The 23,049-nt window shown below is 36.5% G+C and overlaps 1 protein-coding gene across 2 annotated transcripts in view; it reads right to left on the reverse strand.

Annotated features, from left to right (window-relative positions):
• LOC106870814 (MOB kinase activator 3B) overlaps positions 1-15,775 on the reverse strand; it is a 65,733-nt gene extending 49,958 nt beyond the window's left edge. For both annotated transcript variants that reach the window (XM_014917034.3, XM_014917033.3), the window contains exon 1: positions 15,712-15,775. In XM_014917034.3, the coding sequence (XP_014772520.1) occupies positions 15,712-15,759 (48 nt within the window). In that variant the 5' untranslated portion in view covers positions 15,760-15,775. The remainder of the gene's footprint in view (positions 1-15,711) is intronic.
• Positions 15,776-23,049: the final 7,274 nt, after the last annotated feature.

Below are 23,049 nucleotides of genomic sequence, written 5' to 3' on the forward strand. Positions count from 1 at the left end.
TGGAAGAGGTGGGTGTGTTTGTGTGTGTTGTGAGCAGAAAGGCCATGTAGTAACTGGGATATGGTTTATTGGGTGCATTGATGTGGGAATGTGGTGTGCATGTATGTGTTTGTGTGTGGTGGGGGTAGATTAGTTACACTAATGTAGCCATGTGATGAATACTCGCAAGAAAGACCACTGAAATAATGGTCGAGTGGTTTACATGTATGAAGGAAAGACAGTTGCATTGATACAGACGGATGCTGTACATGTGTGCAGAAGAGACAGCCATACACGCAGTGTACATGTATGCTGGGGAAACAGCTGCTCTAATTAATGGACACATGGTGTGCATGTATGCAGGATACACAGCTACACTGACATAGCCTTGTGCACGTCAGACAGCTGCACTGATAGAGATGTGGTGCATGAGACAGCTGCAATATTGAGGTGATGAGAATGAATAAAGAAATACTAGGTAAAAAAAGTTCTGTGAACTGACAATATATGGTACTTTTGAGAAAAGGTTAAACCAAAAGAGAGTGGGAAGAAAAAATGGTATGATTAACTTTCTTGATCTCACAAATAAAAACAAGATAATAATGTGATACTGTATATAGACTCATTCCATTCATATCATCATCATCATCGTTTAACGTCCGCTTTCCATGTTAGCATGGGTTGGACGATTTGACTGAGGACTGGTGAAACCAGATGGCTACACCAGGCTCCAATCTGATCTGGCAGAGTTTCTACAGCTGGATGCCCTTCCTAACGCCAACCACTCCGAGAGTGGAAAAACCATTACAATGTTAACCTGGACTAAATACTCAATTCCACTCAACTATTTTCACACAAAGCAGTAAAAGAAGAGCCACCATGCTTTCATAGCAAAGTTCATTGTTCACAGGTGAGTCAAAGGTAAAGTAAAACTACCTTCTCGAATCATGCTGACTTACAACAGCCAGTTTCCCAGCTTATATATATATTCTGTACCTGGATGGGATGCTGATCCATCACAGGATTACTCCTTTTTGCCAGCTGAGTGGACTGGAACAACATGAAAAACAAAGTGTTTGCTCAAGGACGCAACATGTCGCCCTGTCCAGGAATTGAAACCACAATCATACGATCACGAGTCTAATACCCAAACCACTTAGCCACGTGACTTCACAGTCCTCAGAGGAAAAGGGATAGTACACATTATGTTTTTGTAGCACCTCTACAGCTACTGTAAGAAAAGGAGAGAAAGAAATTATGACTCATCTGTTAAATTGGCTAACCTCTGACTCTGGAATTGGTCCAAATGCTTGTAACACAGTGGACTCAGCTAAAGTCATCCAAGGGCCAAGAGGTGGCGTTAAACTGGTTGATGGGTTAAGCTTCACCATTCATCAACAGGTATAGTCCATCTGATGGACTATACCTTGGGTTGATCTGAAGCTATAGCAAAAGACACTTGCTAAAGGTGTCAAATAGTAGGATTGAACCTAGAAACACATGATTGAGAAGCAAATTTCTTAAGCACACAGCGATGCCTGCTTGTGATATACGAGAATCATAACCTGGGGAAGTTTACAACTTGTTGATGTAATGCTAAAGAGATAAGCAAGAATTGCCCAAATAAATTATTATGATTAATGAGAGTATTCAATTCCACAAGAGAAAACTCTCTCTCTCTCTCTCTCTATATATATATATATATATGAGTATAGTATTATATATATACACACACACATGAGTATATTATATGTGTATATATATGCATATATACATTTGAGTATAGTATTATAAATATACATACAAGTATAATTATATATATATGAGTATAGGGTTTTTATATATATATATATATATATATATATATATATATATATATATATATATGCACATACATACATACATACATATGTAGATTTGTGTGTGTATGTAGTAAGGTGGGATAATAAGAAGTGTGATGCTACAAGGCTGGGAAAACAGAATATGAAATGCTTGCTGTGTAAATTGATAAGGTATGAGTGAGTTCAAGGAATTGGTTGGGTGCAATTACATGGCTGGTACGGTGGGGGGGGAGGTCATTTGTATGAAGAATAGATGGATATATTAATATGGCCATGTAAACGTATATGCTGATACTCCCTGGCTGGAAGTGATGAAAGGTAGCTGTGATATAAAAACAGAACAAGGACAAGAAGTAACACAAGTTGAAAATGTAAAGGGCATATAGGACTACATTATCTAATGTGCTGAGTGTGATTTGTGGGAAATTTGCTTGCTGGTTAGGTTTTCGTAAGATATGTTGAATATATTTGCATATATAGCAGTTAGGTGCAGGAGGGACTGTGTGGTAAGTAGTTTGCTTACCAACCACATGGTTCCAGGTTCAAGTCCCACTGTGTGGCACCTTTGGGCAAGTGTCTTCTACTATAGCCTTGGGCCGACCAAAGCCTTGTGAGTGGATTTGGTAGACAGAAACTGAAAGAAGCCTGTCGTATACTGACAGGAAGTTTTGATGGAAAATTTTGATTTAAATCACTTTGAAGTAGGAAGTTTGTTTCATTGGCTAGAGGCTGGTGTCAGGTGTGTTAACGTATGAGAAGGTTTAATCCCTTAGCATTTAAACTGGCCATATCCAGCCCAAACTATGCTTAGATTATCCCAATACTGTTGGTTCAAATGTTATAATTGATGGTGCATTGTGTACACTAAAAGACAGTCAGCAGAATTGGCAAGGTTAATAATGATGGACAGTGTTTGCATGAATCTAATTGAAACGTCAAATGTCTGAATTTACAGATATTTCAAATCCGATAATAGTTTTGATATGGGAAGGTGGGGGAGAGAAAAAACTCGATGTAATAAATTTTCATTTATTACTTGCGTACACTGGTGGTTAGATAAACAGGTTTGTTACACCTGGATATATTCCTAAAGCAAACAGTTTCTATGGAACTTGATACCAAGATTTCCATCATGGAATCAGATTAGTTTCTATGAGTTGTGTATATATGCGCTTTAGAGAGAGGCAGGAAGAGAAAGATAAAAGAGGATTGTTTGCTGAGATTATTACATTTAAAAGTAGGTTTCCCCACTTGAAATTTTCAGAATCTATCAGTCGGATGAGAGAAAGATAGAGAAAGAAATAACCATAACGATGACTAATGAAGAAGAAAAAAATTAACAAAATTCTCTAGATTCCGTCCAATCCTATTTACTATTTATTTATTCAGAATAAACAGTTAAAGCAATAACTAAACACATAAAGACTAATAATGATATTGATTATTGTAAAAATCTGTTATTATAAAACTAGTCTTTTTGTGACAAATTAGTAACGAGAGACCAATGACTGAAGACTAGAATGTTCTTGGTTTTATACCAGTTTCGTTCATCCTCTTTCCATATCTCTCACTAACATACTTTTTCAATTTCCTCAGTGTCCTAATATCACATCACTTTGATCAGGGGCGTCCACAGAAGCGAAGCTTACAATATGTCAGTATTTGTATGTATATTGTGAATAGTCATGGATACATATATATGTTAATTTATGCGAGATAAACAGGGTTTACATAAATGAAATCATGGTTTCCTTCAATCAGGTGGCTATACACTTCAGTGAATTTGAAAGTAATAAGGTCATTCTATTTTAAGCTTACTAACATGTACAATTGGTTGACTAAATGAATCTGTAAGTCCAGGTTATGTAATCCATGTTTAGCTTACATAAATTAACATGAAATTCTATAAACTTCCTGCAAAGTTGTATTGAGAACTTTTATGACTGTACAGTAACATATAAGGCTAAATTCATTCATTCATTTGATGTCTGTCTTTCCATGCTAGTATGGGTTAGATGGGAGGTTATTTCAGGCAGGTTTTTACAGCTGGATGCTATTCCTGCCATTAGCCTTTACCTTTTTATAAATAAGGGATTTTATTTTAATTCTTGGTCATAATATTAACAAGGAATATCAACATCATGACTGTTTTGTTCAAGCTGTGTCAAGCATGGAATATCAAGATTCATGTGCACATACATACATACATACAAAAGCACAACAGGACTTTCTGCAGTTTCTGTCAACCAAATTCACCCATAAGCACTGGTCAGCTTGGGTTACTGGTAGAAAACATTAACCTAAGAAGTCATGCAGTGAGATTGAACCCAAAACCATGTGACTGTGAAGCTAACTTCTTAACAACAACCCTGTCCACACCTATTACACACACACACTGTGGTGGTGTTATGTAAAAAGCACCCAGCACACTGTAAAGTGGCTGGCATTAGGAAGGGCATCCAACCATAGAAACGATGCCAAAACAGACAACGGGAGCCTGGTGCAGCTCTCCAGCCTGGCCAGCACCCGTCAAACCATCCAACCCATACCAGCATGGAACACAGATGTTAAATGATGATGATGATGACGACACACACGTATGTGTCTGTATATACACACACACACATACACATATGGTGTTGAAATGATAAGGTGTTTGTTCTAGCTTTCCAGGTTCTGAGTTTGAATCCAATCTAAACCAACTTTACTTTTCTGCCTTTTAGAATCAATAAAAGACAGTAGATTAGCAGAATAGGAGGGTTTCAGCTAAATTCAAATCCTGCTTCATGTCACTAGAGGTTATAAAAAAAAAAAACTGGGCCTTTCGGAAGTCTAAGCAAAATTGGTGATAAGTTTGGGAAATCCTTAAGCGAGTGCCCAAATATTTCAGATGACATACCAGCTGCCAAGAGAGAATATCAAAGCCTATCTTTACATATCCTGCTACATTTCACATGGAATTTTTGGTCTTCTAAAGTCATTTTGGTTGTATAAGTCAATCTGCCTTTTTTTGTCTGTAAATTTTGGTCTGAAAATTTCAACTTGTATATCAGAAAATATCATACATACACACTCACATATGCATGCATACAAATGTACACATACAATGTATTGACATTCATATTGCAAATGCTGCCAGTTTATATTGAATCTATATGCCTGGCCTTTACAAAATATCAACCTCCATTGTCTGTCCACATACGTTTGTTAACACTTTAGCATTCAGATTACTTTGCCAAATGCAATACTTATTTATTCACATTGTTTTCAATTAATCAAGCAATTATCTTGTATCTTTGAGATTTCAGTGATGTGATTGTATATTTTTAAAAAGTATGGAAGGTGGACATTAAGCGCTGATGAATGATATTGTAGAGTAGGTGCGAGAGGCCAAATCTGGCCACTTTGAACATAAAGCAAAGAAAGAAGTTTTAACACTTTATTGATTATCACAATCTATAGGGATGGTTTTTGCATTATATATGTAATAATTAAATTAAATATTATGCACTTTATTATGTTTTGTGTGATCCCCCTGGTCTGTGACAAAATTGTCTTGCATGAAACCAGTCTGTGAAGCAAAAAAGGTTGAGGATGTAATATGTTAGTTTGTATCGCAGACACAAGGCCAAAAACTTGAGAGAAATATAGTCAATTACACAGACAGAAGTCTGTATACCTGGTCCTTATTCTATCAACCCCCAGGTTGGCCTTAGCATGATCTGAACTTAAAAAAACATAACAGACTGTAATTAAAAGCAGCAATGCATTTTGTCCAACAGATTCTTCTGATTCACTGCTCTTAGGCATTTAAAAAATAACCATGTCACATTTGCATAAGATTTTTTTTTCTCAATATACTGCAAAAAGGCTTTTAATTAAATATTAATGTGTTAGCCAAATACAACTTCACAATCATTAATATAAGCATTTTAACATTTATCCTTTCATCTTCTTCAATATTTGGCTAGACTGCTGAGAATAAAAACTTACATAATTATTCTCTTCAAATTTTTATTTTATTCAGAGTTAATTTCCTGCTAACTGCAACAATCTAAGGCTAGTGTATCTGCATATGTATGTGTGTATATACATACACACACACACACGCATGTATGCACATACACAGGGCTAATTCTAAATTGTTTCTTTGGCTATCATCTGATAGAACTAGGTGAAATTAAACGAGCAGCTAATAACACATCCTATACCTCTACAGTTTTTTTGTTTTTTTCCGACACGCACACAACACTTGATAGATCTAATCTACTGCCTTACTTCCGCTCAGAATATATGGCTCATATTCCATCATACAAAGCAGGTCGTTTGTCAGAATTACACTTCTCATACGCACACCAAATAACCAACGTTTCAGATAGGAGAGAAGTTTCCAGAACCTTCAATACACTTATCAAAGGATAGAGGTTCTGTAAAATGCTTGAAACCTTTAAGAGTTTTATTCAGTCCCTAAAATTAAGCAGGTCCTCATCATGAACGCTCAATCCAAATGTTCCCTAAATAATTTGTTCTTTGAACTAGAGAAAAATCAGCAGTAAGTTGTTGTTTACATGATTCAGTGTATGTATAACATGAATTCCAGGAGGTTTTGCAAACATGGTTTACACACTGGAGGTTGTGACATGGTGTACAAAATGACTGCAAGGATTGGACACGTGTTAGAAGTGGTGAAGTAACATCAGCTGATACTGGGACTGAGAGGATGTGAGACAGAGATTACGACATAACGAAGCTACAACACTATGAATTAATACTGGAGAACGACTAGAAAACAAAACCAATCCTATAGTTCTGTACAGCCTCATATCAACATAGAAAATGTAGATTACTGATGATGATGATTTTGATCAGGAGGATGAGGAGATTAGTATTGCTCTAGTATCATCCACTGTTGGTTCCTTTTACATTTCTGCCCATTGCAAATCTGAACCATTGGATCATATAACCTTAGTACAAAAAAACTTTGTGTTGTGTCTCCAAGGTCAAATTACACACGTGTGTCTCAATGTCAGTGGTTGACAACAGGCTCCACTGTTTGACAGTTGAATGCATAGCATTAGCAAGGATATCAATTGTTCAATGAAGAAGTTTCTAAAGGGTTACTCAACATGCTGGAAATAGTAGCTAAAATACTCTCAAATCATACCCAACTGTCTTGAACTAGTAAAAGACATTAGATAATATCCATAAAAAGATAAAATGATCATAATTGAAATACATTTCGTCACAGGTTTGGCTTATCAGGACAGACCTGTGATGAAACAACTTTCGTTTCATCACAGGTCTAAACAACAGTTAATTCCAATACTATATAAATGTACTAACTTGCCCACATTGGCATTTAAATACAATTGAACAATGCCTCATTATTGTAATTAATTAAAATCTAATTCTGCAATGCTTTTTTCTCTAAAATTTGTCATTGTGTCCAACACATGCCAGCACTGAAACAGATATTAAATGATGAGGAAAAGAAGGAACCTCTACATGGTTACTTGATCTAAAGAAATAGCAGCCATAGCGCCCTTAAATCACTCGTTACTGTCTTAATTTAGTCCTGGATATACAATATCTGTTAAAAAGAACAAAAATGAGGTACAGAAAATCTATCTGATACAAGCACTAATTTTGGCAAACTTTAGTAAAACAATATCTGAGACATGGCTACAATTTTATCAGCTGACAACTTCAATAATCTGAGATTGAATATATCTGTGGTAGCTAGAGCCAACCACTTCTAATACATCCCAGAGTATCCATACTCTCTCCTGCATCAAACTAATTAACTTTGCTCACATGAACAAACAAGAGAGTCACAGTGGTTTGATTGCTTGCCAGAAATAGCAGTCAAATATCCTTAAAAATCAAATTATAATGTGTTAAATGAAAAAAGGACTTTCACCATCGGCCTGTTCAATCAGGGTTGATCTGGAGTTGAGCAACATGGCATTACATGACACAAGAGGGAGGAGTGATTGCATATAACACTAGCAATAAACTGATATCAGCCGACCTCTGTAAAGGGGCCTCTACATGTAATTATTCCTAACATAGAAACAAGGCCACAATCTTACGTGCTATAAAGGCAGAAGTAAATCTGTCTTCAACTCAGTCATACACTTGTCTTTTGCTTATTTTTCATGTGTTTTACTACATAAAGGTCACCAACTGCCTACCCTGAGTAATTACTGATGGCACATGCCTGATTATATACATAAACAGAGGAATGGCTGTGTGGTTAAGAAGCTCGGGTTAAGAATCCTCATATATATATATATATGAGTATGTGTTTGTGTCTCCTTGTCTTGATGTTGCACAAGTTGTAAATGGTTATCACCGTCATTGATTTCCAATATTTTGTGTAAACATGTATGGCCATGGAGAAATATTACCTTCGAAACAGGTGAGAGTTGGCAACAGGAAGGGCATCTGGCCATAGAAAATTTGCCTCAATAAAACTGTCTGACCCATGCAAGCATGGAAGAGTGGACATTAAATCAATGACGATGATTATATGTAAATGAAAAATACCATTTAATATACACAACTTACGAAAGAGCTACTAAAAGTTTCATGCTGTAGATAGGCTATAAATTAGAAGATTTATGTAACATGCCATGAATCACCAAGCAATTTTTCAGGCTTAGTGCATATTGTTAGATGCATTTAAAAACCAAGATGCAGGTCTATGAGAAAACCTGAAGAAAAAAAGAGAACAGAAGCAAAATGCAAAGAAGGATGATGTGAAAAATGGAACAAGGAACAAAAATAATGTAAGGAAACCAAGATCGAATCACACAGATGTCTTTGCTTGTTTGTGTGATGTTATTTTTCTAACGTGTTTAATTGTGTTCCATATCTATCATGCAGACTAATGCCACCACTTTAATTATCCTAAAGTAATGGTGACTACCAAGTTCTTTGCAGTATTATGCCCCTGATTAGACAACCAGTATGCATTATATACACATGCCTGAATACCTCCTCCCTCTATCTTACTTTATATATATATGTGTGTGTGTGTATGTTTATCTACATGTATATACACACACACACACATGAATGGGCCATATTATGTGTATTATCTGTACAAGTGCATATGAGTTACAAGAGTGTATTCCTTTCTGTGTGTTTACATTAAATTACCAAGCTAATTAGCAGATATTGTGAAGACCCCACTCTGCCACCAATGTTTTGTCATCCTTATAGTAGTAGGACTTATTCACATTATCTGAAGTGGGTCACTCACTACATTCACACCAAAGACTGTAATTCAAAAGACAAAAGCCATCCACCTGACAAAGCAAGTCATCAATCACACCAGCACCTTCCTTCTCTCACTTCTTCATCATCATCATTTAATGTCCGCTTTCCATGCTGGCATGGGTTGGACGGCTTGACTGAAAACTGGTAGGCCAGATGGGAGGGGGGGGGTGCACCAGGTTCCTATCTGATTTGGCAAGGTCTCTACGGCTGAATGCCCTTCCTAATGCCAACCACTCCGAGAATGTAATGGGTGTTTTTTACATGCCACCGGCACAGGTCCCATTGATCTGACACCGGCATCGGTCATGACTACGGTCTCACTTGGCTTGACAGGTCTACACAAGCACAGTATATATCACCAAAGGTCTTGATCACCTGTCACTGCCTCCATGAGGCCCAACGCTTCTTATGACTATTAAAACCTCTGCTTCTCTGAGTTTTGTTGAATGCATTGCAAAGCTCACAACCAAACTTACACAGTATATGAGAACCATTGAGTGAGTCTCAATGCACTGGCTGAAATTGCTGAAGATAGCAACTAGATATCCCTCAAATCACAAATACTACTACCTTACTAGAAAAGCTAAAACATATATTTCCTAAATAGTCTGTAGTTGAAAAGAAAAAGGAACTACTTTAGCATGCAGACTCTCACAGTATTGTGTCTGTAGCTTATGCTGTGAAATTACCTGATTTTGGTTAGGGTTTAGGGTTAGATTGCAAGGTAAATGTAAATGGACAGGTAGCATACATACTGAAGTGGCACCGAGACAACGTTGATATAGATGGAACACTTGTGATTATAGGTCTGCTGGATTAGGGTTGACCCTGGGCTAAAACAGCAACAGACACCTGCACAATGCAATCTTTCTTCTTCTTCATCTCACCTTTTGATGTATCACTCAAACATTTCTCCTTTTCTTATTCTAACCCTACTCCCCCACCCACCACCCAAAAACCTGCCAGAACAATTGCTTGCTAACACACCAGACAGTGTTTAGCCAATAAAAACAGGATTAATTCAGTTTATCACCTCCTCCTATTCTTTTCTTTCTAAACCCTAAGAATAATCTTAGGATAGCGATTACACCCACAGCTATATGTATATAATCCGCCCCATTTCCTTTAAGCACTCTAAGACAGACATGTGGCTGTCATACTTCACAGGTTTCCATTGTGACTGAGGGTAGCTTTCCTATGCCAGTGTGTATGCCAGTGTGTATGCCAGTGCAACTATTGTGCATTTATGTACGTGTTAAATGGATATGTGAAAGACAACAGGAGAAAGATAGGAATCAGTTTCGATTTTTTTTCTTCTTTTTTAAATAGATCTGATTGTGCAGACCGATAATCAAAGACATTCCATCCATGATCATCCCATCTTTTCTCATAGAATAGACAAAACTTACATCCTTTGTTGTTTTTAAAGTTTTCTTTTTTTTTTGTAGTGGGTATGATGAGGTTTGACTGCTATTTCGAGCCAATCGTGCAACCACTTAGAGACCCCTTTGATGGCTCTTAAGTAGAGACTAAATTCTTCACATGCTAAGTCTGACACCTGTAAATCATTCAATTAAATTAAACCCGAGAAAGATAAGGCATGAACCTCACAACAGGTTCATGCATGCCGAGCCACAGACGACAAAAGGCAGAACCTAGCAATACATGAAAATTTCTTAAATAGGTATGAAACCAGATGGGGTATGAGGGGTGTTTGTGACTTTCATACCTATGGCTTTTTTTGAGATTTTTTTAATGAAAAACATAGATATATGAATGTCGTAAGCACATGAGATGTGAAACGGGCATAGCTGGGATTTGAAACCGTATCAGATTCACTGCTGCACCATATGTAGTTGATATCTCATCTCTGATCACACTATCAGCGTTCACGTCGTGACTATTAGGACAAAGCTTTTGCAAGTTCCAAACTTTCAAAATGTTTTCCTATTACGACAAACAACAACCTGTTTGGATCATTTGGGAAGTAATGGTAGACCCGATCAGTTGTCCCTCAATCCCCAACAGCTCCGCCTGTATCCATTACTACAATGCAATGAAAGAAGAAGAGTTTATGCGTGATTTGAACCTAGATCTGTACGACACCAAGAGTATACCGTTTAAGCTTCCTATCTTATCGTCTTTGTTTTTTTAAGCCAAAACCTCATTAGAATTAGAGAATTTGCAGCTGCTTTAGGCATATTTTTTAATATGTTTGCCCAAAATGATATGAAAACATTCTCTTATATATACATATAAATATGCTTTGTATTTGAAGTATATAAATTAAATTAATATATTATATTGTTGGCATTTGTAATCATGTTTACAACCTCCTTAAATTGAAAGAGTATTTTAAACTGTCAGAAAAGTGAAACCATACAAACAATTACTTAATGCTTTCATTACTGAATATACGCATTTCATAATTTTTTTTAAAGTAACAGAGCTGAGCTATTACATGATATACGTATTCTTTTCCTCTGTGTATATATATATATATATATATATATATATATATATATATATATACACACACACACACACACAAAACACTGAATTGAGATTTCGTATTTAAAAGTACTTTTTACACTGTTTGACTTTTACTTTTTTCTTTCTTTTTTGTTACAGATTCTGTATCTCTGATATTTAACATATAAAACCACTTAACAGCATTTCTTTAAAGGCCTTATATATATATATATATATATATATATATATATATATATATATATATATATATATATATATATATATATATATATATATAAAGTTCATGGATGGGGGTAAAAATCCATGCTGAAACAACAAGCTCTGTGGTTTTCTGTCACATGCTACTTAAAATAAAAATGATTTCGTAGATAGGTACAAGGCCAGGAGATGGCACAGAAGAGAGAAAGACAGTCAATCAAATCTATCAACATCACTGCTGATCAAGATTTATAACCGAGTCACGAACAAGCTTACAAGTTGATCCAGGAAGGATGAAAGGCAAAGTCGAGCCTGGCAAGATTTGAACAGAGATACAACAAAATACAGTTATTTTATTCTGTCCGATGCTCTTCCAATTTTGACATTTAATATGCAGGGCCCCGTGTAGGAATTTAATCAGATGGGTGCAGAAATTCTTTCGAATCCCTTTTCATGCAGTGTATGTTAGTTTTCGACATTTGCAAATATTTTCAGAGATTCCTGAAAATTCTTGAGCCTCCAACAACTTCCTTTTTGTAGGCCCCGCTTCCACGACTTGGTACAAAGTCCCATATATTTAAGGTGTAAGATAAGGGATGTTAATGAGTTTGTCAAGTTATTTTTGTTGTTTAGGCCTCGGTCAATAGACAGACATAATCAAAAGTGTTTTAGCCGTGACCCCAGCCCATTTCTTAGGCGGTATTCCAAAGACTATTTTTCCTTTATTTAAAATGGCAGGGGATTATTTTAAAGACATTTAGCTACTCCTTTCTACCTGGTTGAAAATACTGCATAGCGGTTCACAAATCGGCTTGAGTTTTCAATAGCATTAACAGCCAACAGAATTGACGAATGACAGTTTGAAGCAGAATTTGAGACCACATTGCGGTCATGGTTTGGCGAGAGTACAAAACAACGACTGGGATGGGTACGATAGAATATATGAAAGTCGAAAAAAGCAAAATAAGGTTATAAGTTAGATACGATGACATATCTCGTACACTAGGCTTGATATACCAAAGTTATTTGAATAAGAAAAAAATAAGGAAAAACAACAGAGTCTTGGTAGCTGTCGCAGATATCATAAGGACGCAAACTTTAAAGCTCAGTGCCCTTTTCTTTTCTGTTTTGTAGTTTTATTAGTCCACTCGGCAGAATATAGTTTATTGGTTGTCTCGCCGACATTTTGAACTGATAAGGCACAGAGCCAGAATAAAATACTACATGACATCCAGTCCGACGCTCTATTTCCGCCAATCCACCACCTAAGAATGGTATTTTAATTTATCGATCCCGAAAGGATAAAAGGCAAAACTGACTTCAGAGGAAGATGAAACAAATACCCACAAGACATATTAAACTGAAAGCTCTTATTAAAGACTTGCATACCTAAGCAAGTCATAGCGATTCCAGCTGGGAATCAAAACCAATCTGCAGAATTGGTCCAGTGATAAATTACTGCTGCATCATATTTCATTGGTAATTAATTATGTCTGATATTCTCAGATAAGTAGGAATTAAAAAGAAAAAGAAAAAAGACGGTGGATTAGCAAAATTGTTAGAGCGTCGACCAAAATTACCCTGCGGTATTACTCCCGGCTCTTTACATTCTGATTTCAAATCTCGGTATCGATAAAATAAAGTATCAATCATGTAGTGGGCAGATCTAATCGACTGTCGGCCTGTGCCAAAATACAGTGTATGCGTATGTGTGGCAGAATACTGTACAGAACAAGTCCCCGTCTAAATATGGGGTTCCGGGAAGTGAAACACCGGTTGGAGTATACTGCCGTTGCATCAACATTATCGATCTGTAACAGTCTATATCATATTGCCAACACTATGCATTCTATATAAAAAAAACGACCCCATTAAATGATGAAGGGATAAGGCAAATGAAAGAGAGACAAGCTTTAACCTGTATGTGTGTGTATACACATGCAAAAGAGTTTTAATAATACATATGAAAAATATATAATTTCTAGTGTGCGTGTGTATGTATATACACACACACACACAATTTCTGGTATGTGTGTGTGTGTGTGTGTGTGTGTACACACACACATATATGTACACACTTTTTCAGACTAAATAACCTCACTGTTGATTTAAATATTGTAAATTTAATAGTCAAAGCATTCTTCAGATCTAGATAGGAGATACAGATTTCCATATCATTACAAACACGTAGCATAATGGAAAATTATGACGGCCCGAGGAAGAGTTACTGCAACCGATGCCGTTTCCAAGAAACTCAGCCACCACCGTCATGCAACACTGACGGTGTCAAAGATAGGTTTCGACTGAAATTTTCCATAATAGCGATTTCGAGTTGCACCATGCCTGAAATTTATACGGAAGAAGGAAATGGACGATGAGATATTCGTGCCTTTTTCCTCAGTTCTTAATGTGAGACTGCTACATTCGGAAATTGAAACCGAATAGGCGGAGTCGATGCGCGTAGACGCGAACCACTCTCTTTATTGCACGCGCACTCACTCGCACAATATATAATTATCATCGTTAGTATCATCCATACATAAGAAACCCTAAAAGCATAGGCCATAAAATAGGTTTCGATTCCCACCTGGATTGGAACCACTCCTTGCATAGCTAAATGTATTTATCAAAGATAATGAACATTACAACTTCTCTAGAAAGAAAAAGAAACGAATAAACGCAATACCTGGCTTCATGGCGAACGAAGCATGAGAGAACAATAACACTACTCTATGTATGTAATCTCGATATGGATTTAGTAATAATTTTATATACCATAGAAAGGTGAAAATATGTCACGAATGCTAGTTACTCAGCATGTAATAACAAGTATGATGAAAGGATGTCCGTTTGTCATCGAATATGTCGAAACAAAACCATGTCAAATATTGTAATATCAGCCACGAGACACACACACACACACACATAAAGCAAACACACACGAGCGAACGATGACAAACTGTACACGGTCGCTCGATCTGCTAGAAACAGTAGTTAGATGTTCCTCAAACCACACCCAACCATTAAATAAAAAGTGGAAGACATTGAATGAATGTAATCCCGGACGCACTTATATTCGGAAAAAATGATAAAATAATAAATTAAGTTTGTCACGGCTAGACTACTTTTAATCATAAATCTATATTCAGCGTTGACCTGGAGTTAAAACAATATTCATAGATCCATATTGTCAGATACGGGTGGCTGATATCAAAAATGCATTGCTTATTAGTTTCATTATAACACGGAATTAGACATAAATAAAGCTGATGCTAATTTGATGAGAAGAATCGAGGATGGAAAACTAGGTTCTCACTAACCAAGATTCCTTCCCTCACTATTATTACACTAGTATAATAAAAAATTGTCCGATTATAAAATATTAAGACAAGCCCATCCAAAGTCCTCTCTTCGCTCGCTCGCTCTCTCATATAAACACATGTGTATGTGAAGCATCCTCTAAAATACTTTGATATGCGACATGTTTATAACACAAACGTAACTACATATAAATTACATAAATATTGTATAATTCTGTGTGTGCGTGTGTGTATACATATAGAGAGAAATACTTCTCATCCCGTATTTTAAGTACTGTACATAATATATATATACATATATACACATACATATATATATACATACACATATATACACACATACATATATATACATAGGCGGAAGTATATATATGTATACACACATATATATATACATATATATTGTATAATGTACAGGCACACACGCACGCGAGTGCTCGTGTGTGTGTATATATAAATATATATGGTAATAAGTTCAGTTTAATTACATGAGGTGCAGTGTAAAATGGAAAATAAATTTTAAAAGGTGTATATGAACTATATGAAAAAGATGGAACGATACGAAAACAAAAGAGAAAGCCAAAGCAAACACTAACCTTATCTTTGGAAAAGAATTGCATGAATCCAATTCTTCCTGCCGCCATTTTGAAGTTGCGTCGTGACCTTTGACGCCCGACTTCCTGCCGAAAACACCGGAATGTCGTTGTGATGAGATGCAGTTTTGTGTAAACACAGAAGAAAGGTTGTTGTTGTTTACGTGTTGTAACCACGGCTGATCTTCACTTTACTATTATATTTTTATTTGTTTTTTTTGTTTTGTTTTTTTGCGGCGTTAGTCATATGGCTATTGAAGAACAAAGCATAAAGAAAATCCGTGATTGTCTCTGTTGACAGGGAGAAAATATACATAAATTTAGAAATATATTTCTTTCGGTGCCTTGAAGAAAGAAATTACTTTGAATATTTCAGATAGGATAGAAGTTTTCTCAGAAAAATCAAGGTTAATATTATTGATCACTCTTGATCATGATCGAACAGACCTATTTATGGAAGGTATTCCATCGATGACCATCTCGTCTATCTAATTAACCAATATACTCCCCGCCTTATTAATTTTTTTTTCCGAATAGGATGATTTGAGGAAGATTATTGGCTGTTATTTCTAGCAAGCCAAGCGGTCGCGTTGAGGATGCCACGCTGGAGGTTGTATTAATGTGTTGTTAGGAGGCGATGTACTATTCGTGTTGGCTTTTCTTTACAGTATTTGTTTATCTCTCTCGAAACATTCATTCGTGTGACAGTTTACTCTGCAGTCATACGGTGGCTGATGATATATTTTTGATAACAAACATACATAAACACGCATTTCGTGAAATTAAAAGTATTTTGTTTCGCTTATTTATACAAGTTTGTTACGTTTGTTTTTCTTTTTCGCAAGTTAAATTAATCATTAATGTAATAATAATAATAATAATAATAATAATAACAACAGCAACAATGATTTTAACGTTTCTCAGTCAATAAAGTGTTAGCTTATGGTCATGAGGAAAGTATACTAAATGAGGATACGTTATTTGTCCCGCATGTGACTTACTGAGTTGTAAAATTTCGATTAAATGAGATTGTCCAACTAATTAACAAAGAAAACTCCCTCTACAAACAAGGGAGATAAGTCTAGTAAGATCAGTTGATCGAAATTTTAGAGTAATGCTGGTAATGCAGATTGGATCAGTAAAGCCAACTTCTAAATCTAATATTTAAAGCCAGCTGGTTGGGGAAATCAAGGAACATGTTCCAGTCTTATAAGGCCACCTCAGCGAAGCATATCTGCTCAATTGGCAGTAGAGGTAGTAAGAAACTCTAGGGAGTTGTGTATTTGTCCTTCCACCACTTGACACCCGGTGTTAGTTTATTTACGTCCCTATAACTTCGCGGTTCGACCTAAGGCTGCGATATAATAAGTACCAGGCTTTACCAAAAATATGTACTGGGTCGATTTTTTCGACTATGCGCTTCAAAGAGGTGTCTCAGCATAACCGAAGGCAAATGACTGAAACAAAATTTAAAAAATAAGAAATTACATTCGTAAACACACACACACACACACGTTTTATATATATATATATATATATATATATATATATATATATATATATATATAGCTCGTTAAGAAAATCTCTCCCTTTCTCTCTCCCTCTCTCTCACATATATATACTTGGAAAAGGATACGTGGCGTTCGATCATATAATAATTATATATATATATATATATATATATATATATATATAATAGAGATTTTCTTAACGAGTTAGTTTTCTATAATATAACACCATTGTCCTCAATGTTTTAAGGCCCTTGTGCGCCTAATAAAAGAAATAATTTTTATCGTTAATACCATTATTTTATTTTATTTGCCAACAACTTTCAGTCAAAGACCACATGAAGTGGACTTTTAAATGTAAAACAGCTTCTGAGTCAGCAAGTGATGGCAGATTTGATGCTTTCTGTTGTTGTTGACATCCCCGTTCTTAATTATTGTTATTGTAGTTACTGATATGAGTCATAGCAAGTGATGATGCGGTTCTACATACTATGTTACACTCACATGTGTTTGAAAATAAGAAAACACGAAGGCTTTTGTGGGTGGAGAGTGCCTGACGGAGTGAGTAGTGGGTGGTTTCGAATCAACGGTAGTTTTACTATTACCGCTGGTGTTGTGGTATATTATTATTACTTTCACATCAGCTCCAGTACTTGACAGGTACTTTATTCTACAAGAAGGAAGAAAGTAAAGTTGTACTTTATTTTACTGGAACTTTATTCTGTCTGAGGAAGCAGAACAAGTATACATTAAAACTTATAACGCAAAGAACTATCGCATTTTGTTCATCGCTCTACGATTTTTCCAATCGAGTAAACATGATCAGATACTTGGGCCGTGACCATCACTCCCAACAACATTATCCAATGCGTCTTTTTTTAAGACTATAAAGTGCAGTTTGAGGGAGATCTAGATCATATTTCTAGCGAGTCTAGCTACTATGAAAAAAACTCGCTTTTTTTTATTGTCATCTCCGTTCTAATTGTTGTAGTTATTCAAATGAGTCATGGTAGTGACTGTTCAATATTGAGAAATACAGGAAAACGAGGGAGTTTATTAGTGAGTGGACAGAAGTGTAAGTGTTCATATGTGAATGAATAAACACGAGTCTGAAAGAAAAATAAAATATCTAAACATACAGTATACTTATTAAACATTTATCGAAATAAATAATTATAAAATACGTTTATAAATAATGATTATCTCCAATTTAGGCAAAAAACTAATAATTTTCAAGTCAGAAGTTAGCCAATATCATCGATCCTCAATACACGACTGATATTCTATTTTTATCGATCCCAAAAAGATGAAAGGCAAAGTTTACGTTACTGTGTTTTGAACACGCATTTTTTTTTTTTTTTTTGTGGGTGCTTTAATGATTTTGCCAATCCAACTCCCACATAATAATTATTATCTTTTTTCTTGCCCAAGAACTACAGAGGGGGTGATGGATATATGTCATCGAGGAGGTTAGATAGGGCGTCGGATAAAACAGCTTGCGGTATTTTAGTTACGGTCTGGGTTCTTTCTTTCTTTCTTTTACTTTTCTTTTTTCTTTCTCTTTCTTTTTTTTTTGTTTCTTTTTCCAGTTTCGTACTGCAATCGATTTGATGTTTCTAAGATACAATCTAGATGCGAATAGAATTATAACAGAAGAGTATCTTCATTGAAGACCCGCTTTGAGATATAGTAAAAAGCACGTGGCCCATAGTTGATAAATAAATACGGGAGGCAGTATATTATTGATAGCTGCATTGAATGGATCAATTAAATGTAGGCTCCCTAGTAAACAGCAATTTCTCACATTGGATTAAGACCGGTGCGCGGAGAGAGTGGGGGTTGTAGCCGATTGGATCTATAGTCGGCGCTTGATTAATGCTTAGTTTATCGATCCCTGGCAGATGAAAGGCAAAGTCTTCTTCAGCGGGACTTCCCTTGTTAATTGTTTCTGATTTATTTAGTAATTGATAGTTTCTGATAAGCTAGTAATATTGGGGGATCAGTATTAGTTGATGCTACCAATGTTTAACTGATACTTCATATTATCGACCAGTGGTTGACAGTGATAGGGTTTAAACACAAGGCGTAAAGAGTCAGAAGAAATATACCGCTAGGCATTTTACCTAAGTCTCTAACGATTCTGCCAACTCGTCGCTTTTCCCTGGTTAATAATGATTGTTTGTAAAAGAGTTTATATTTTTGAGAAAACAGGAACTTTTTGGAAGGGACATGACTTACATTTTCTCCTTTGCTGAGGATCAGTGGTGGATCTTTCTGAATTTTAGGATCTTTTTGAATTTCTAAAGTTTCCAGATATTTTTTCAATTATTATTATTATTATTGAGTGAGAGAGCAGTGCATGCCATCAAAGTGACACTGGGGTAAAATATACGAAGCCCATTATACCCATCATGACTACCCATCTGATAAGGGTACACCAGGTACATGCATCACAACCATATGTGCGCGACATGGTGATCTCATATCAAGATAAACAGCGCATGACCTCGCAGGTGGGGCCCTGTTAGAATTTTCTTCAGGTCGAGTAGCCCATCCCTCTCAAAAGGTCCCTGAATAAAGTTTGTTTAAGGATGTTGAGCAAAACTACCATGTTTCCAAAGATGAATTATCCAAACCCCAAAGAATTCCTCTCAACACATGGCTATGATGCTCCCACACTACTTCTGCTCGTGATCAGAGATGCACATATCGTCAGCCACCAAGGGACATGCTCAACTGGTTAAGGTCAAACAACTGACAAGCAAATCTGTGGTATTAAGCAGAATATTTGCTGCAGCCCATCTTTTTATACCAAGACAAAACAATGTACATAACACTTCCAATCAATTAAGATCAGAAGCCATGAGAACCACTGCCTCAGAAGCCATATTATTATTATTATTATTATTATTATTATTATTATTATTAGTAGTAGTAGTAGTAGTTGTTGTTGTTTTAGGTGGGGAGAGCCTATCAGATATTCACGGGTTTCCCCTTGCTCTCCAAGCCCCTGCAGCGATGTACCACCCAAACCGCACCCCAACTTACAAGCCACGCTTTGATCGAATGTTAGTTTGATCACAGTTGACCCGTGGTTAAACGACAACAATAAAGTACACGACTGACAAGTAAAAATAACATTTGTCTTCGTTTCTTGTCTGCTGTTCGCGAGATGTATCGTTTGTTCTTTCCATTTCGATTATGTAACGCATGTAATAGGGGTAGATACATGTAACTACTTATGTAATTGTGAAAGAAAAGTTATTTAGTTAGTAAAAGATGTTTTTAAGGTCTGTGTTCACAATGATAATGCAAGCCTGACATAAGGTGTCTTCAGCGTATGTGGAAGGCAAATATGAACTGAAATAAAGGGTGATGTCGTATATTAATAAGTTGATGTTGTGTGATATATAAAATCTCTGAGATACAGAAGAGATGACATAATGTGATTCAGAGACAACGCAAACACATCATAGCTTGCTCCGAATCCAAGAAGTGAAAGACAGATGATGCTAATGGGTGGGGAACGTAGCTACGGAGTTTCTTAAGCCAGACACAATGGAAGGCTTTGCTTTTGTGAAGGGAAAGAAGCAGTTCTCATACAACAGAGTCGGTTACCTTGATACTGCATTTATCTTTCACCTTCACTACCATTCCTTTTTATTTTCCCTCTTTGTCTTTCGTGAGAGCATGTATTTTCTTTACTTCCCCTCCCCTATCACTCTTTCTATAGTATATATCGCATTATCAACCCTTCTCTCTCTCTTTCTCCCTTCCTCCTCACTTTCCTCTCTCTGTCTTTGACCGTATGTCTGTCTCTGTCTATCTGTCTCTGTCTCTCTCTATCTATCTATCTATCTACCAAGTTGTCCACACACTCCCTTTTTACTCCTACTCTTTTTTTTACTTTTTTTTTTCTTAACCTCTTTTTTTAGGGGTTAGGACGACATATACACACAGACACATGCGACATGTAGATATTCAATTATATATATAAACACAAGCTTTTATTTTATGTATGTACGTATGTATGTATGTAAATAAAATAAGCACCGGCAAAAAGGTAAATAAAATAAGCACCAGATTTATAGAAATAAATCCTGACGTCGATTTCTTCGACAAACCCCCGTCATTACGGTGTCCCAGCACGCCGCAGTCGAGTGAGTGTGCTGTCAACGTGTAGGTGTGGGAGTGTGCAAGAGCGAGAGCGTGCGTGTGTGCAAGCAAGCGTTTCGAGTTGCCAAATTTAAAGTTAATGGGAGACAAATCTTGCTTTCTTTAATGTCAATGATCTCCCTTGTACTATATTTATACATATACCCTTTGCATTTCATAGAACTAATTGTGAACAATAGCGTCGAATAGACCGCTCGTTCATTGTACTTTCAATGGTTGTGGTATAAAGTGTGTGTGTACTTATATTTCTTTACTTGTTTCAGTAGTTTTACGGCGGCCATGCTGGAGCACAGCCCTGAGGAGTTTTAGTCGAACAAATCGGCCACAGGACATATTTTTTTAAAACCTAGTACTTAAACTATCAATTTTTTTTTTGCTGAATCGGTTGTCAGGTGATGGTGGTGAGGGGACAAACATAGACATAATGATGCATACACACACACACACGGGTTCCTTTCAGTTTCCGTCTACCAAATCAACTCAGTTAATTAATTAGTTATTTAGTTAGTTAGATAGTTTAGTGGTTAAGTAGTTATTAAAAAAATTAATTACTTAATTAGTTAATTGGCTAGTTAGTGCTGAGGAGGTGAAGAAAGGGGAGCGAAGGAGGTGGAGGAAAGACTTCCTGGAAAAGTACGAGGAGGGGAGGGGAGGGACATGGGGGAAAGGAAGGGAGGAAGACTTCCTGGTTAAGTCCGAAAAGGGGAAGGAGAGGAGGGACAACCTGGAAAAGTCCGAGTAGGGAGAGGGGGACTTACTGGAAAAGTACGGGGACAGGCGTAGGGGAGGAAGGACTGCCTGGAAAAGTCCGAGATGTGAGCGGGACTTCCTGGAGAGAGGAAGGACTTCCTAAAAAAGTCCTAGGAGGCGGGTGAGCGGGACTTGGTGTGGAAAAGTCCGAAGACGAGGAGAAAGTGAAGGACAAGTCCAAGGAGAGGGAAGGGTAGGACGGGTGAGTGGTACTTCCTGAAAAAGGGGTCCATCCTTGGAATGTTTCATGAAGTTCCTCCCTCCTCACCCCTTCCAACTTTTCCTCTCCTCCTCGGACTTTTCTAGGAAGTCCTCATCTTCCCCCTCCTCGGATTTTTGCAGGCAGTCCTTCCTCCCTTTCCTTCCCTCTAACGCTTACAGTTCGTTTTTGTTTGGATTTGTAGTGACTTTGTGGGCTTCAGTTGTGTGTGGTTGATGTCATTGCCATCGTTTGGCCATTCACCTTTCCATGCTTGCAAGAATTGGACAAAGTTTATTGAGGTAGATTTACTTCAGTCACTTGCACGTTAATTTCAGATTGCCTTTTGATGTTTGTGGAAGATACCCATATGTTTATATTGTATCAAGATGAAATAGCAATCAAAGAAAATTAAGTTTCTGTATGAAGGTAACAAGACAGTATTGTAAAAGTGATTCTCCAAACATTTTATATAAGAATAATTATTTTTACCAATTTGGTACACTACTATCTATATCCTGGCTTTTGAACTGTTATGCCATGTTCTTTTATGTCTCCTGTGTGAGGTATCTAAAAGGGTTGGCAAAAGGAAGGGCATCAAGCTATAAAATACCATGGAAACCGCATCCAATCCATACTAACATAGGAAAGTTGATGCCAGATGATAATGAATGATTTGGTAGAGTTGTGAAACCTGAATTCTCGCGG

The sequence above is a fragment of the Octopus bimaculoides genome, chromosome 15 (genome assembly GCF_046866305.1).
Source record: "Octopus bimaculoides isolate indiv1 chromosome 15, ASM4686630v1, whole genome shotgun sequence".
In the NCBI taxonomy this organism is placed as follows: domain Eukaryota; kingdom Metazoa; phylum Mollusca; class Cephalopoda; order Octopoda; family Octopodidae; genus Octopus; species Octopus bimaculoides.